The 18,453-nt window shown below is 38.4% G+C and overlaps 1 protein-coding gene across 1 annotated transcript in view; it reads left to right on the plus strand.

Moving 5' to 3' along the window:
• The window catches only part of LOC136884333 (RNA-binding protein 5), a 162,386-nt gene that overhangs the window by 21,268 nt on the left and 122,665 nt on the right, over positions 1–18,453 (plus strand). Inside the window, exon 5 of the mRNA XM_067156432.2 lies at positions 2,319–2,439. Within this exon, the coding sequence (XP_067012533.2) occupies positions 2,319–2,439 (121 nt within the window). The remainder of the gene's footprint in view (positions 1–2,318; positions 2,440–18,453) is intronic.

Genomic DNA, 18,453 nt, shown 5'->3' on the forward strand with positions numbered 1-18,453 from the left:
TTTTGAAATATTGATTTCTATTTGTTTTAGTTATGGGACGTTAAAGAACCTATGAAAAGACATCGTAAGCTTGCTACGGATGATTCAAGGCAGAAGTAGTAGTTAGAGCATGGGCACTTACGGCTAAAGTGAGATGATGGACTCGGATACACATCCGACCGCAGTTGCTGTAGTACAGTAGAAGAGAACCCCCGTTATCATGACATTGTTATTGTGCCCTTCGAAAATTGCTCTATTAATCTGTGCGCTATTCTTTGGTTACAATGAGAAACATTTTACTGATTCATCCATTACTACGGGCAGATTTGGGCGTGTTAGTTTTTATCTGTTATCAATATTCATACACTACTCCAGCGTTTATATTGAATGCGATCGATCATCTTCCATATCAATTTCCTGCTACGCACGAGTGAGTCGATCTTGAGCGAGCCAGAGCTCTCCTCACAACTCCCCAACTGGTGTAAATAAATATCGGGAGAACATGTTTTCGCAATAAGTGCAATGCCAATAGTTATTAATTCCTTAGAAATAAAGGCTGAAGTACATGATTGCTTAATTTTAATGCTATATACTTCTCAAGGTTACAGCAGTGTGCATAACTGATTTCAGAGGTTAGGTTATGTACTTTCGTGTCTTCTTAAATTTCAGAAAAGCTGTTACTATGTAAATTTACAGTGAAAAGGTTATCATTATTCTACACGAGCTTGAAATATGTTTTCATAATACGTGCACGGTAAACCTAGGTTCGGTGACTCCGTTTGAAGTAAGAAAATGGAAATGTTTGCCACAAGCCTCTAGAGTGATGCTATTACAGTTTTTAAGAACGAAACTGAATATGCGTGTTCAGACTATTGAAATTGGAAAATATGTGCTAGTAAGTAAGCAATTGCTTGGAAAACATCTGCGAAAATGTTTAAACAAACTGATTGCTGTAGCATACCGATTTTAATGTTTTTGTGCAAGTTCGGTATCTTTCCTGACTTTTATGGAAAATCATGGTTAGCGTTATAAGAACAACCTTAGTCCGAAGCGGATTTGCACTTACTGACAAAATTCTGTCATAGAGAAGGGTTACCCATGTGCTCACCATTATCAGGAATAATAGCGAACATAATCTTTAATAGCATTGAAAAAAATTTCTTAACCAAGAGATGTAGAGGGAAACAAAGGCACGCAACTACACTGACTGATAAAATTAATTGATCACTTGAATTTTTTAAGGAAAAAGCATGTTAAATTGTGAAACATTTGTTTTATTATTTACATTGACCATTTTCATGAAAAAATTATGTAAATGATGTTATCTGGCTGTTGCTGCGCTTATTTACTTATTGTAGATAATTTTTTCGTGAAAATAATCAGTGTAGGTGATAAAACAAATGTTTCACAATTTAACATGCGTTTTTTTTTTAAATTCACGTGATCCATAAATTTTGCCAGTAAGTGTAAAATAAGCTACAGAGCTGGTTACAGATAGAAGCTTATGGAAGCACTTAATTCGCAGAGGCTTGCAGACTGAATGCTAAAAGGCATAAGAGTGTACAATGAGGATGCATGTAGGTGATACCCCGGCATAATCATTGCACTTTTTATACCAAATTTTTTTAAAGAATAGTGGGGTGCAACCATTATACGAAGAATTTTTAATACCAGTATTTGTTTTACTCAAAAAATGTATTTATTACTAAATTGTATTTGATACAAATTTAAGAAGCACATAATACTCGCGTTTATACATCAAAATAATTAAAATAGTCTAAAACAAAATTCATAATTATTCGCAACAATTCGGCGAACATTTTTCCAACCTGAAAATAAAAATGAACGTATTAAGTTAATTGTCATTAATTTGAGTATTAAAGTTAAAATATTACACTTGCAAAAAATTATCGCTTTGTTGTGAAATACGGATTTACCGGTACACAATTTCTTCCAAATCTTCTGTGTCGCTATCGCAGGTTTCGTTATCTGATGCGCCATCCTCGCTGCTGCTAACTTCACATCAAAACATTTCTACGCTCATATTTATTTTTCAGAAATCAGTAGAAAGACTTTGATGCACTTTGCTATTTTTAACTATTACAGCCATGTATAGCACAAATTCTGCCTCTTCCAACCATTTTCCCTTAAAGTAATTAAATATTATTGTATTATTTCATAGCTTTTGATGCCGAGTTGTTAGTGTGCACTTCGAGGCACCAGATTGAGTCACAGCGCCCACTGATCCGGTCTGCCAAGTGCACTAAAATGATGTAGATAGGCTGGAAGGTTGTGTACATCGTCCTTGTATTTGAGTGTGGTGAAATCTTGTTTTTCAGTGATTATCATGGAATGAGAGGCTATGACTCGAGGTACAATGATGATGAGGATTACAAGAGTGTACCCCCCAACACCACAATCATGGTGCGAAACTTGCCTCAGCATATTATAGAAAGTGATGTAAGTACTAGATCTCATGAATGTGTGTATAGTTCTTGCAGTTTTCTCATTAATGACCGGCACTCAAAACGCTAAGCATGACCAGTGGCAGAGGGCTCTTGAACAGTACCATACGGTCTTCACATGGACTCCAATATGCGTAAATGAGTAAAACCACAGGGCATTTTAGTGTTAAAATGCCCTGTGCTTTTACGCATTGGTGCCGATTACTTGTATCTTATACCTTAGGCTGCCCCTCTGTGAATATGTTAATATAATCCTTTCCAACTCCATATTATTAAGAACATTGTTTTTCTCATTGAAGCATAATAATTATTTTGCTAACATTTCTGATAATGTAACGTTAATGTATCATGTCGGACCACTGCTGCTGGACACTGTTAAAAGCCCTGTGGTCTTACGTATTGGTGCCGGTCACTTGTATCTTTTTCTTAGACTTCCCCCATGTAAATATGTCAATATAACCTTTGTAAGTACATACCCTAACATTTTGTCGCTGTTATCCTTCACAACTAATAATTTACAGCCAACGGCTGATATGTTGGTATCCATATTATTACTCATATTATTCTCATTGACTATCCCTACTGTAATATGTCAATATTATTTCTTAGTAATTATAATTTAATTACAAATCAGCTACTTGATTTATGCCTTGAGGTACTACTGTGACTGATGACACCTTCATTGTTTAGGTAAAACATATCTCATATGGAAATAAAGATAAATTCCTAATTGTTTAAAAATTTAATGTATTGAATAGGTGAAATTATAAACTAATTAGCATCCTACATATAGTATCTTCAATACAGATCCATAATGATGTTTATCACTTGCAACATACTCTCTTAGTCGAGCAGCTCGTCTTCTTTCTCCCAAGTCTTCCCAGCTCAAACTTCGTGACATTTTTGTTACGCTACTCTTTTGTCAGAAATCACGCAGAACAAATCGAGCTGCTTTTTTTTGGATTTTTTCCAATTCTTGAATCAAGTAATCCTGGTGAGGGTCCCATACACTGGAACTCTGCTGTAGTTGGGGTCTCGCCAGAGACAAATATGCTCTCTCCTTTACATCCTTACTACAACCCCTAAATACCCTCATAACCATGTGCAGAGATCTATACCCATTATTTACAATCACATTTATGTGATTACCCCATTGAAGATCTTTCCTTATATTAACACCTAGGTACTTAACAGTGATCCCCAAAAGGAACTTTTACCCCATCAACACAGTAATTTAAAATGAGAGGATTTTTCGTATTTGTGAAACTCAGCCTGACTTTTGAACCTCGTTTTCATCATACCATTGCCTGCTGTCCATCTCACAACATTATCAAGGTCATTTTGCAGTTGCTCACAATCTTGTAACTTATTTATTACTCTGTACAGAATAAAATAATCTGCAAAATGTCTTATCTCTGATTCCACATCTTTCCTCATATAATTTTTACGTATAAGAAAACATAAAGACCCAATAATACCGCCTCGAGGAATTCCCCTCTTAATTATTACAGGTACAGATAAAGCTTTGCCTATTCTAAATCTCTGGGATATATTTTCTAGGAATATAGCAACCCATTCAGTCACTCTTTTGCCTAGTTCAGTTGCTCTAATTTTTGCCAGTAGTCTCCCATGATCCACCCTGTCAAATGCCTTAGATAGGTCAAAAGCGATACAGTTGTTTTGACCTCCTGAATCAAGGTATCTGCTTTATCTTGCTGGAATCCTACAAGCTGAGCTTCACTGGAATAACCTTTCCTAAACCCAAACTGCTTTCTATTGAACCATTTATTAATTTAGCAAACATGTCTAATATAATCAGAAAGAATGCTTTCCCAAAGCTTAAAGTCCTCTCTGTGTAAGGACGTACCCTAAGGGTGCAACCTTATCCTTTCTCCCCTGTAATATTAAGGTACTGATTTATAGTTACTTTTCTTGCTGTTGGGTCTTTTTCAGTGTCGGTAACCATACAGTTTAGGGACCCTACTTGCCGATACGACGTCTTACATTTACCGTTAATCTGGCACGTTGGCAACGTTCAATCACTGCTCCAGCGTGAATTGCGTGTTGCCACCGCATCGCCGTTAAAGTCACTAGTGATATATTTGAGAGAATATTTAAAGTATATTTTCTTTTTCTGTGGCCTTGTAAATATATTTGGCTAATACCAGGTAAGTAGAATTGTGGCATGTTCGGATAATGCATTTAATAACATTGTTTGTGTGAAATGATGAAAGTGCTCAAATACGCCAGTCTCATGTCTAGATCTGCCGGTACATGAAATAACTCTTGCGGGACGAAATTTTGGCAGTAGAACTTGTAACATTATTATTTTAAAATCCGCAGTGAACTTGAAAGCTGACCTAAATTCCGTTCACGGAGCTTGGCACATTAGTATTCCTATATGTTTCCTGATAAGCTTGAAGATATAACCAGCCTGCAGGCTGAAAATATGCCCAATAATCTCTCTTCTTACTGGTTACCGGTATTGAAGAGAGAAGGAAATGTTCGCGCAAAAGAAAGGGAAGTCATTGGATGTCTGGAACTTTCGAAAATCACACTGCAAAGACTTATTAAATAAACTGCATCGTTTAACATGCCCCGCTTTTCAAGAATATGGTTATAGTACGCCTACTGTATATCAAAATAAAGACAGATAATTTGAGTGAGAAAGTGTGTTTATTTCCTTAATTCCTCATTGAGCGTGGAAATCGACGAGATATTCATAATTATCTTGATTTATTTCATCTTATCTTTTATCATTTACCAGGGTAGGGAAACATTCGTTATCGGTGTTTACATTGAGGTTAGTTTTTTATGGTATGTCTGGTGATTTTAATATGTAACCAGGCAGGTTGGCAGCAGTGATCAGCCATTACAAAAAAGAGAAAAGAAGAGCATCGGGCGGCGATATTTACTTTCTGGGGTATTTCCTTACGTGGCGATTACTATACATGCAATGCATGTCAAACTGACTGGCCTGTAATTTTCAGCTTTATGTCTTATCACCCTTTCCTTTATACACGGGGGCTACTATAGCAACTCTCATTTGCTCCTTCATGCAAACAATAATCTAATAAGTATTTCAGATATGGTACTCTATCCCAATCCATTGCCTTTAGTGTATCCCCAGAAATCTTATCAATTCCAGTTTCTAGTTTTCAACTTTAAATGTAAATGTCATTGTTATCATTGGCAAATTTTAATACTTCTACAGCATTAGTCACCTCCTCTATCTGGACATTATCTTTGTAACCAACAATCTTTATATACTGCTGACTGAATACTGCTGCCTTTTGAAGATCTTCACATACACACTCACCTTGTTCATTAATGATTCCAGGAATGTCCTCCTTGGAACCTGTTTCTGCTCTGAAGTACATACACATACCCTTCCATTTTTCACTAAAATTTGTATGCCTGCCAATCATCCTTATCAGACTTCTTTGCTAGATTGTTTCCTAGTGAGTCCCTTCAGTTTCTCTGTACTTCCACAGCCATTTTTAGCTCTATTTCTCTACGTCATATTCTGCCATTGGATGTAGCCAATACTTAAGGTAATCAGTGCTGCATATAAATACTGCGACATTGAATGCTCACATTTCTTTCAATAATCTGACTTCTTAAAGATCTGTTCATGTATCTTTCATCCTGTTCTCATGGTTTTTGTGGCTTTAATCTGTTTTAGGACGATAATCAGAAGGAAGATAAGGTTTAAATTAGTTAATATAAAAATGGAATTAAGTAAGCTGCTTTGATGCTATTTTGTCGAGAGATATGTTTATTTATACTAAGCATGTTATCATCAGGTTGTCACCTATACATTATCCCGCTATGGCTTCTGTACATAAGAAGCACAAATTCCATTGTTTTCCTCAACTATACTTCATAGCTTTTGCTTTTGTTATGATGTTTGAAGAGTTTCATAAACAATGTTTTGTGTTTCCTAACAAAAATAACAATGTTGTCCTCATAACAGCCATTCTATTATTGATGGAAATTGATGCAGATTTCTATATTAACTTAGGTAAAATGTCACGGGTGGCCCAGATTGGTTGCGCAGTAGATGTTAGTTTTCCCTTGTCCTGCTCACGACTTCATCACAGGAGCACCGTGACTGTGTAGATACAACCACACGTGTACCTTATATCGTTGCATATCGTTAGTTGCATGAATAGTGTAATAGTAGCTGGAGTGAAACTTCTGTGTTCATAGTATTATTGCAACAGAAAACCGTACCGCAATCTACAGCGACACCTGATTGTTCAGCAGAGGGATTTCGATACCTCGCCGGCTACATCGCCTTCCGTGGAAGAAAATATGACAGGTCAATGGGAAGTCCCACTGGGGAAATGCTTTCCATTTCTTCTGGTACAGCCCTTGTGGGATGAATAGGTTATCTCGGGGAGGTCTACTCGTTCCATCGGAAGAATGGTAAACCAAATAAAGGAATTTGAGTTAATTTTCGCGGACACTTACGGAGGTGCTGAATTGTGACAAAAAAAAACACGGCACTTAACGCCCTTGAAAGGGCCTTGGCCTGCCCAGCGACCGCTGCTCAGCCCTAAGGCCTGCAGATTATGAGGAGTCGTGTGGTCAGCACGACGCATCCTCTCGGCCGTTATTCTGGGCTCCTCAATTCTAATCACTTAGGCTGAGTGGACCTCGAACCAGTCCTCAGGTCGAGAGAAAAATCCCTGACCTGGCCGGGAATCAAACCCGGTGCCCCCGGGCGAGAGGCAGGAACGCTACCCCTACACCACGGGGCCGGCGCTGAACTGTGACGCATACCTAATATTATGGTCAAATAATTAGCAGTAAAATCCCCGCTGTACCACAAGAAATAGTAAAAATGTATTTTAGAACGAGAACATTCATACGCATACGACAAATGAACATTCGGGAAAGAACTGAAAAATTCATAGCAGCTCATCGGCGAAAGGCACGACAGTGGATTTCATCTTCAAAAGCAACCAATTCATGACATCTGATCTCACGGGTAGAACTGTGTTGTAATTGTTTTTCCTGTACTTTCTTATTCTTTAATTTTAAAAAGTAAGAATATCTATGCATGGTTTCGAATATGAACTTACTTCTGCTGCTCTTATAACATGTGTTAAGCTTTAAACTTGATACCTGCGGAAGTAAATCAGTATATCGTATGTTAACATACGATAGTTCCATTACGAAAGTTGCTGTCAAGATTTAATATTACAAACATTTCATATATCTAAATATTTGTTTACAGATTTGAGAACACGTAACCTTCCTCATAAACTAAATAGAGGAACTTGGAATTGTTAATAAATTTCAAGCGTTGGTCAGTGCACCATCACCATCACGTTACATTTATGCCTTATTCGTAATAGAAATAATGAAAACTTACTATGCTGTACTCCTTTTCACTCGTATAAAAGCAGTAATCTTTATGTCTGGTCTGCAATTAGTTCTGAGAGACTGTAATGTTTGCTGGTGTTATGAGATTCCTACTGATTTGCGCGCTCTGGACTCGGCTGCTTTGCTCCTACTGTGACGTCATTTTGTTAACCAATAGCAGCTCGTCTCGCGTTGGGCCCAACCTTTAGTAGTATTTAAGAACCTTGGTAAAATGTCAATTGCTGCTCCTAATTTCTAGTGTCCTATTTGAGGACGACCCGTATCACTTCAATGTACTAAATAGTATACGGTTGAGACTGGTTTGTACATAACTCACTTCTGTGTGATTTTGTCTTATACATAAATTTTTGTAGGTCCCAGCAAAATATAACTTAAAAAGTACTTAAATCCTTAGGGAATCTAAGCGCTGAAATGTCTGTAGCAGCATAATTGGGTTTGCATCCAGGCATACAGCATGGACGATTCATTCTAATAAGTCATGCCACGCTTGTTTTAAAATTTAGATAAACTAGAACTTAACTACCGTATTTACTCGCGTATTAGACCCCTTTTTTTTTTCCACTTTTACAGTCAAAAAATGCGAAGGGGGGTCCAATATGCGATAACGTCAAATTTCGTGCAGTGAACACATGACTTCTAGGCTATAAATTGTACACGTAAACATTCTACACTATTCTTTAATAAACTTATGAATGTATTCTGCGTTTTACTGGCTATTTTCGTTCGAAAATTTATAAATTTAAAAAGACAATGGTGAACATGTCTTTTAGGCCTACATATATTTTAAATATAATCAATCACTTTTATTTACCGTATTAAGCAATGTTAACAGAAAATAATGAAAAAGAACTTAATGGCCAGTCATTTGTCACTGTCAGTTGTATTTGATAGTTCGGGAAACACGCGAGCATCGTCGTACCTACGTTACCAACGCTCAGCTGATGCAATACGAGCGCGGTGCACAGCCCGCATAAAATGTAATACTGTACTCCAAAAGATAATTATTCATGAGGTAAAATAAATTCACAAAATATACACTTACTAACAACATCCGGCGCTAAAATGAGAATACAAGCATAAAAGAGAGTGAGGAAATAACAAATTATGGTACTTACAGTTAAGGGAGGTTATGGTGTACAAAAGAAACACTCCACTGATCCGAGACTCAAGTAACTTTCTTGCCACGTGTATTTCCCGGAATAAACGAGATATGGTACACAGAACTAGATGCACTAACCAACACACAAATATCAATAAAACTACAGCTACAATAAACTATTAAACGCATAAAAAACTACGTTATTGCACTAATGCTGTGAACTACGCTATCCTAGAGAGATGAAGACTAGAAGTAATATAACAATTTAAAAAACACAAATTACTGATGAAAATGTTCCAGATTGCAAACCGTATCGGTAGGCAAAAAGTCTATTTACAAGCTATAATGTTCAGGTTATAGCAATCCTAACCACTGCTTTCATCTGAACCATCGTCTGTGTCGTCATCTTCCCCGCTGCTGGCGTTACCATCCCACGTGACGTCGTCTTCACTCCCATCGAGAGCATTTGAGATCCCATTTTTTTTTGAAACTTTTCACAATAGTTTCGTTCTTGATAAGAGCCCACGCAGTGAGAACCCATTCACATATGGTTTCTAGAGTTGGTCTCTGTATTCTCCCAGTTGGTGTGAATTTATGTGTAGCAGAAGCCATCCATTCCGAATAAAGCCTTTTCATGTGACCCTTAAATGGCTTGTTAATGGACACATCTAGAGGCTGGAGTATTGATGTTAGTCCTCCAGGGATGATTGCGAGATCCGTCTTTAGGGATTTCAGTTCGTCCTTAATGGCATCTAACAAATGACCCCTAAAGCTATCTAACACAATTAAGGCTTTCTGCTGCAGTAGTGCTCCAGGACGACGACTCCAGACGGTTTTCAGCCAGTCTTGAACCAGGTCTGCTGTCATCCAACCTTTCTCATGTACTCGAACATGAATACCGCTCGGAAATTTTCCCTTTGGTAGAGTCTTCCGTTTAAATATTATGTATGGAGGAAGCTTCCTACCATCGGCAGTTACGCAAAGCATAACTGTACATCTCATTTTCTCAGCACCACTTGTACGCATTACGACACTAGAAGCACCTTTTTCATGAATAGTAGTGTTTCGGGGCATGTCGAAATAGATCGGAGTTTGATCTGCGTTGCCAATCTGAGAAAGCAAGTAGTTCTTTAATTTCCTTTGCTGAATGATGTAACGATGAAAAGAGATGACTTTATCCGTATAATCGTGAGGTAGTCTCTGGCAAATAGTTGTTCGTCTTCTCAAACTCAGACCATTTCTCCTCATGAAACGTGTAGCTCAACCCCTGCTGGCTTTGAACTGTTGCCGACTGAGATTCAATGTTCTTGCCACTTCAAGTGCTTTAAGCTGTATCATATCATGAGTTACAGCAAAACCATCATTTCTCAACTCTGTTATATATTCTAGTTCTTTGATATCGATCTCAGGATATTTGCCCGTTTTGGTCCCACGAAAAGTTCGCAAACTTTTATTTGCTGCTTCCAGTTTCTCTTTTTGCTTGAGCCAATATCTGATCATGTTTGGTTGCACATTAAATGTCCTGGCCGCTGACTTCACCCCTTGTTTTTCCGCTAAATTCACAGCGTTTAATTTGAAAGCTGCGGTGAAACTACATTTTTTATGTTTCGTACTATTTACCTCCATGATTTGAAGCAAAACTCACTTAACAACAGGCAACTTAACTAGACACACGCCACTATCAAAAGAAAGTTGTTAATAGTACGTTTTCGCGCCGTTATTGTACCGATACCACTACCTTCCAAGGTTCTTAAACACTACTAAAGGTTGGGCCCAACGCGAGACGAGCTGCTATTGGTTAACGAAATGACGTCGCAGTAGGAGCAAAGCAGCCGAGCCCAGAGCGCGCAAATCAGTAGGAATCTCATATCAGCAAACATTACAGTTTATCAGAACTAATTGCAGACCAGACATAAAGATTACTGCTGTTATAAGATTGAAAAAAGAGTACAGCATAGTAACTTTTCATTATTTCTATTACGAATAAGGCGTAAATGTAACGAGACGGCACACTGACCAACGGTTGAAATTTATTAACATTTCCAAGTTCCTCTATTTAGTTTAAAGAAGGTTACGCGCTCTCAAATCTGTAAACATAAATATTTAGAGATATGAAATGTTTGTAATATTAAATCTTTACAGCAGAACTACCGTATGCTAACATATGATATACAGACTCACTTCCGCAGGTATCGAGTTTAAAGAACACATATTATAACAGCAGCAGAAGTAAGTTCATATTCGAAACCATGCATAGGTAGTCCTGGAAAACCTGCAACCTGTTTTCCAGTCTTTGACCGGGTCAGGGATGTAATGAATGAACCATATTATTATTACAATGGGGTCGCCACTCCCAAAGTGATTTATTAATGACTGATAAATGCTATGAAATGGTAATGGAGAGTGTTGCTGGAATGAAAGATGACAGGGAAACCCGGAGTACTCGGAGAAAAACCTGTCCGTTTTGACCAGCACAAAACTCACATGGAGTGACCGGGATTTGAACCACGGTATCCAGTGGTGAGAAGCCGACCGACGCGCTGCCGTCTGAGCCACGGAGGCTCCGTATATGTAGTCTACTTTTGAAAAATTAAACAATAAGGAAGAACAGGAGAACACTTCATTAGAACACAGTCCTACCTGTGAGATTAGATGTCATGAAGTGGTTGCTTTTGAAGATGAAATCCACTGTCGTGCCTTTCACCGATGAGCTGCTATGGATTTTTCAGTTCTTGCCCGAATGTTCATTTGTCTTATGCGTATAAATATTCTCGTTTTAACATACATTTTTACTATTTCTGGTGGTACAGTGGGGAATTTACTGCTAATTATTTGACACACTTTGCGTATAATATTAGGTATGCGTCACAGTTCATCACCTCCGTGAGTGTCTGTGAAAATTAACTCAAATTCCTTTATTTGGTTTACCATTCTTCCGATGGAACGAGTAGACCTCCCCACAGGGGCTGTACCAGAAGAAATGGAAAGCATTTCCCCAGTGGGACTTCACATTGACCTATCATATTTTCTTTCACGGTAGGCGATGTAGCTGGCGAGGTACCGAAATCCCTCTGCTGAACAATCAGGTGTCGCTGTAGATTGCGGTGAATCATTAACGGCACGGTTTTCTATCGCAACGATACTGTACTATGAACACATAAATTTCACTCCAGCTACTATTACACTGTTTACGCAACTAACGAAAAGAAAATAAGTGCACCTCACTGCACGAAACACAGCAACTTAAGAGAGATCTCACAGAAACGAACTACGACACACATACTACGCAAAATACAGCAGGCCACTATATAAACCAACAGCAATATACGGAAAAAAATTACGTATAGTTATTATGTGGAAATCCTTTCTTTGTAAGACAGACATATATAAACAACGAAATGAGATACACGTGCAGTTGTATGCTACACAGTCGCGGTGCTCCTGTGATGACGTCACGCGCAGGACGAGGGAAAACTAACTTCTACTGCGCAACCAATCTGCGCCACCCGTGACTACCTTCGTGATGTAAGCAAGCTGTACTACTGTAGGCGTCCGTGCGTGCTCACTTGTGTCTAGGCAATGACGTGCAGCCATAATCGGCTGTACCCGGACCTGCTCGGGTAATCTCGGCATATAGCCCGTCCCACCAAGCATTTCAGCGCGGTGCAGCCAGCAGCACTCACAATGGCCAGTAGCATGAATACGAACAGCTGTTACTTTTTAGAATTAGGTACCGGTAATCAGTTTAATAGCTACAGAATCTCTTATGATAGTGTAATTCATATATTTCAGTTATTCCTATGTTGGTCTGGTTGTTCTCTAGACATGAGTGAGAGAGTACATTCTATTTCACTTGATAGTTCACCTCGTGGGTCACTTTGGAAATTTGAAAAGCGCTGTTGTTATTAACTTTAATAAGAAATCGAACTCAGGGCCCCGGGAACGGCAGCTAATAGTGCTAAAGCTACGGAAATAGACATATCTTAACTATAAGACAGACGTATCACACGATTTTGGTGTGAGCTTGAATCGGGCGGGTCGGACGGACGAACCTTGAGCTCTCTCAGTGTAGAAAGCTGCGGTGAATGGAGAGTTTCACTTCCGCCTCTCTTCCTGCAGGGAGGCCAACCAGCCGGCAATGGAACCAACAGTAACAAAGTTCGTCATATTGACATATATAAGGTTAAGAATTCAAAGCATATTTTCATAAACCGCCATTTGCGTCACAAGTACTGATTATATCAGCTTTTACGGGACATTTTAAGTCTCAATTCATTCACTGATGGCCGATTGCGAGTCTACGGAGGAATTCACAATTAAGTATTTATTTTCCACCTAGTCGATACAATGACTGCTTAAGGCAATTTTTAATGGTCAAAAGTGGTACATGTTTCGTATATTATCAACATCTTCAGCCACATAACACTGTTTAGATGAAAAATGTATAAAATTGACAAGGTAATGCTTTAGAGGAAGTGCCCTTAAAATTAACATAAGATTGGAACAAACAAATAACTCAAGAGAAAATATATAAATTATTTCTACAATAGAAAGCAGTCGTCAAGGAAACACTTGTACAATATTCCATAGAGAAATTGTCCTAATAAATATTCTTTTCTTAATAATTCATGAAAAAAGATCAATTTATAAATTAAAAATTATACAATTTATAAGTAATTATCGAAATGAAGAAATCCTGATATCACAGTGCGGCTCTTATTATTAATGTAGATGAAGATATAACTAATTCCTAGTTGTCAAATCTTATTAAGCCTGCTTTCCTTTGGAACAGTAACTCCTTGTCATTCTTTCACAGTTTTGCGCCGGGTGTAATATTGATGATGCATTCTTCCTTGCTCTTGCACCTGAGGAGGTGGAGGAGCGGGGGATATAGGTGTGTCAAGAACTTCCTTGCTGTCACCTATAGCTTCAACTGAGGAGGAATAAGTTGTAGGGCTATCTGTAGGAGGAGAAATTCCAATTTTGTTTGACCATTAAAAATTGCCTTAAGCAATCATTGTATCGACTAGGTGGAAAATAAATACTTAATTGTGAATCTATTGAAGTGCGATACGGACCATGAAGCTGATTTTATGTAATCTACGGAGGAATACTCGCCACCGTATTTTCTGACATGTTGGCAATTTTCCAAGACACAGACACACGTACTGTGATAGTCTGTAGTTGGAAAGTCGAGAATAAAAAAGTAGTAGGCCTATTTCTCCGTTTACGCTAATCCTCCTACGAACTCGGACAGTATTCTGTGATGCTTGTACCGTACTGCTGTAGTGGCTGTCGCAGATAAAGCTGTCAGCTCCGATCTGGCAAAAGGCAGCTGAGGGCTCAAGAAAATGTGCGCATACTTGTACACACATTTGTACGACGTCATCAGAGCTGCAGTACAGCTTGTAGTACCCGCTACGAAGTGGAATCGTTTATTGGTCTCGGCTGAATTTCGTTACGTGGTCTAATATGTGAGATTTATTTTTTTCCATTCTCTTGGTCTCAAAAAGCCGGGGGGGTCTAATAGGCGAGGGGGTCTAATACATGAGTAAATACGGTATATTTTAAAATTTAGATGAACTAGAACTTAACTATATTTTCAAATGTAGATAAACTAGAACTGAACTATAATAACCACTGACTTGATTCAACTCGAGGCAAGAACTACCACTCGTGTTTCGCACGTTTACAACTGACCGTAGCGCCATTTTGACTAGTGATATACATTTGATTCCCATTGGGAATCTGAAATTCTTGTTCCAAATGAGTAAATTTATAATTCCAATATAGTTGGTCCATTATAATAATAAGAGAAAAGCACACAACGTGCATAGATGTTCTGCATATAGCAATTTAGCCGCTACAAAGTTGTGTTAGGTATATGCATCTCTGGTGACACCGTATCGCATGATACCGATCACACTGTTTATCGCACTGTTCGCGTACACATAAGACTTCGTCCAGAGTGTGGAAAGCCTTTTTCTTGCATATGCGATGGTGGAACCTGTGCGAATTCGCATGTACATGTGGCGCAGATCGTAGTCTGCACCTTTCCCGTCTGTAGACATCGTTGCTTCGGTCTAGGAGAATTCCAGCCATATCTCTGTTTTCTTGCTAAGAGTTCCTGATTTGCCTTTGTGGATGGTAGGGGCATTTTCTGTCTTAATTGTTCTATGAAAGGTTCTCCGACGAGCTCGTGCGTTAGTCTGGAGGGAGTGAATTTCGATACACACAAGTCTCTTAAGATATGTCGCTTTGATCTGCTCGATGTCTTTGTGATTTGATTTAGTGAGATGTGTCCATGTTAATTCTAGTCCGTAAGTCACTATGGACATTATCTTGGTGTTGAAGATCTTTATGGCAGGAGGTAAAGAGAGTGTGCGCAGGAGTTGGATGTCATTGATGGCCATTATGGCTACAGTTGCTCTATTCCTGATGTGCTTAGTGTAGGTCATTCTAGTGGTCTGTAGTGCATTCTGAGATAGTTAAATTCCTTTGCTATTTTGATTGGTTCCTGGTTTGGAGTGAAGAACAGTTGGTCTTTGACTATTATTTTTCCTTCCTTCCTAAATATCATATGGACTGTCTTATTTGCTCATTGATCTCTAGCTTATTCTTCTCTGTCCGTAATGTTAGGCAATACATACATTCCTGTAGTACCTCTAGGTTTGATGAGTCTAGTGCCATGTCGTCTGTGTACGCGTAGAAAGCGACCGGTTCCTTTAGATTTCCGAAGCACTCAATAACGTCTGATGTTGCAAGATTAAACAGTAGGGGGCTTGCGAGATCACCCTGCTGAATTCCATTGGTCTGTGGTATCGGGCTCGAAGTTTGGATGTTGTCTTTGATGATGAGATTTAGTTGTAATATGTTGTCCGTGATGATCGTTAGATATCTTCCCTGATCATATGTTTCAGCTTGTCGATGATTATCTGGCGCTCCATTAGGTTGAAGACCTTCTTATAAAAGTAGAACAATAAAAGTTTGATTTCCACCTATTCAATACTTTACAAGACAATTATAAAATTAGGATCTCATCCTAATTTTATTGCTAAATTATTAAAAACATAGGACATGTTTCGTTCAATTATTTTTATCTCACTAATTTTATAATTGTCTTGTAAAGTATTGAATAGGTGGAAATCAAACTTTTATTGTTCTACTTTAACTGAATTTCAATATGGAAAAATGAGGATAGTATCATGCAAAGGCCTTCTTATAGTCGATGAATATGACGTGAAGTTTCCCCGCTGTGATGCCTAAGTGATTATTTTATGTCATCCATTAAGTTACTTATTGCATGAAGTGTCGATCTGCCTTCCTAAAGCCAGATTGTTCATCCGGTATTTGTCTGATTGTTCCCTTTTCTAATCTTGCAGATAGGCTTCTGGTGAATACCTTGGAAGAGTGCGTTCTCCAGCGCAATTCCTCTGTAGGAGTCTGGGTGGTCAGGGCTATCTTTACCTTTGTACAAGAGTTTTAGTGTTGCGGTCCTCCAGTTGCTCGGTACTTTGCCTATTTCTAGGTACTTGTTGAATAAGACTGTCCATAATTTCCTTAGGTGTGGCAGGGCTTCCTTCAGATGCTCGTTAAGTGTCTGGTCCGACAGCTTTATGGCCTTTCAGTTCCATGACCGTACTTGTTACCTCTGTTGTGATGTGTGGGAAGTCTGAAGTCAGAGTTGTGTGTATTGTCTTTGGGGTTGATTGCCTGTTATAGATCTATTGAAAATGTGATTTCCATGTTTCCATTGTGATAGTTTGGGAGAACTTTGGTGTCCTGGGTTTCAAAGCTGCAAAGTGATTTTCTGATGCCTTTCTAATAATCTCTTCCCTTCTACCCAGGTTGCTCTCTTCTCCTTGAGTAGGTTTTTGTAACATTTATTATAATTTGGGTCCACCTTATTCAATACATTAAAATTGTTGCTTAGATGTGTAGTAATTACAACATATATTTCAGTCAGAACTAGTTTCGACGCCCTTCTGCGCCATCAGCTGATATAAGTTTGTGGAAAAATCGACAATCATATAAGTTTATCTACTTCAGATTGATCACAGTTTGAAACTATATTAACAAACTGAAACTGTGTTAAAATTATATTATATTTTTTCTACAAGTCCAAGACTTGCGAGTCTTTAGCCATAAACTGATAAAATCGTATGCAAACCGGTTTGCTCACTTATGAAATAACATGGATTTAAAAGAACAAGAACTTAAAAAGAACTAGTCTTGAAGTAACTTTGTGCTTAATTTATCATGCTTGTTAAAACTTGACGTGGAATCGTAGAAGAAATGAATCGGTAAAACCTACAGTGTTCCTTTAATGGAGCAATCCTAGTGAGGAGGAAACTAGCCATAAGTCCTTTGAGATATTATTAAGGACAACTTTCCCAGTTCAATGTGAACCTGTAATAATAGAATGTAATTACTATCACTTCACTGAAGAGGCAAGATATAAAATTACGTCTTATAACGTAACCGTTTTTACGTGACTCGCCTCAAAAGATCGCCGTCCATGTGAAGCGCAATGAAGCACAGCAAGCAGTGTTGTGATACCAATCAAGTGCCCAAGATTGGACGGGATTGAAGAGGGGAAGTAGGGGAAAGTGGGAGGAGCAACTGAGGAACGGCAAACTGTTGGAGCTCTGGAGGGCGTGGTCGTAAGAAGCAACTAGCAAAGCTATTATGCATAATATGAAACACTGACCTATTTGCCGGGATACGTACGTTTTAAAAAAACGCAATAAGGAAATCAAATAGGATATTTAGTTTTTCGAAAATATCGTTTAAATTAAGGTTTGGATTAAAATACTGTTCCAGGTGTATATAGCAACCCTCTGTAACATCCAGGAAACTTCCTTTTCCTAAGTTCTCCAAGACCTCAATGTCCTGTTCTATAGATGTGAATTTATACTTTTACCGAGCTCGATAGCTGCAGTCGTTTAAGTGCGGCCAGTATTCAGTATTCGGGAGATAGTAGGTTCGAACCCCACTGTCGGCAGCCCTGAAAATGGTTTTCCGTGTTTTCCCATTTTCACACCAGGCAAATGCTGGGGCTGTACCTTAAGGCCACGGCCGCTTCCTTCCCACTCCTAGCCCTTTCCTGTCCCATCGTCGCCATAAGACCTATCTGTCGGTGCGACGTAAAGCAACTAGAAAAAAATTATGCTTTAGATCGTGTATATGCTGGCCTACTGCGGAAAACCTATTATATTTTATGGCATTAGTATGTTCTGTATATTTAATTTTAAAGTTTTGATCTGTTTGACCTAGATATGTGCACCCACAGTCGTTACATTTAAATCTGTACACATCCGATTTGGAATATGGGTTCGATCTATTGACTGAGGCTGAATTATGCAATACAACTGTATTATTATTATTATAATAATTATCAACGAAATGAAACCCTGACATTTTGCTTCTTGAAAATATTAGTAAACTTATATGTATATATATTCTTATAAGTAAATATTGCAAACACCTTTTAATTAGGTTTGTCTTTGAGCAACG

The sequence above is a fragment of the Anabrus simplex genome, chromosome 12, assembly GCF_040414725.1.
Source record: "Anabrus simplex isolate iqAnaSimp1 chromosome 12, ASM4041472v1, whole genome shotgun sequence".
Classification (NCBI taxonomy): Eukaryota; Metazoa; Arthropoda; class Insecta; order Orthoptera; family Tettigoniidae; genus Anabrus; species Anabrus simplex.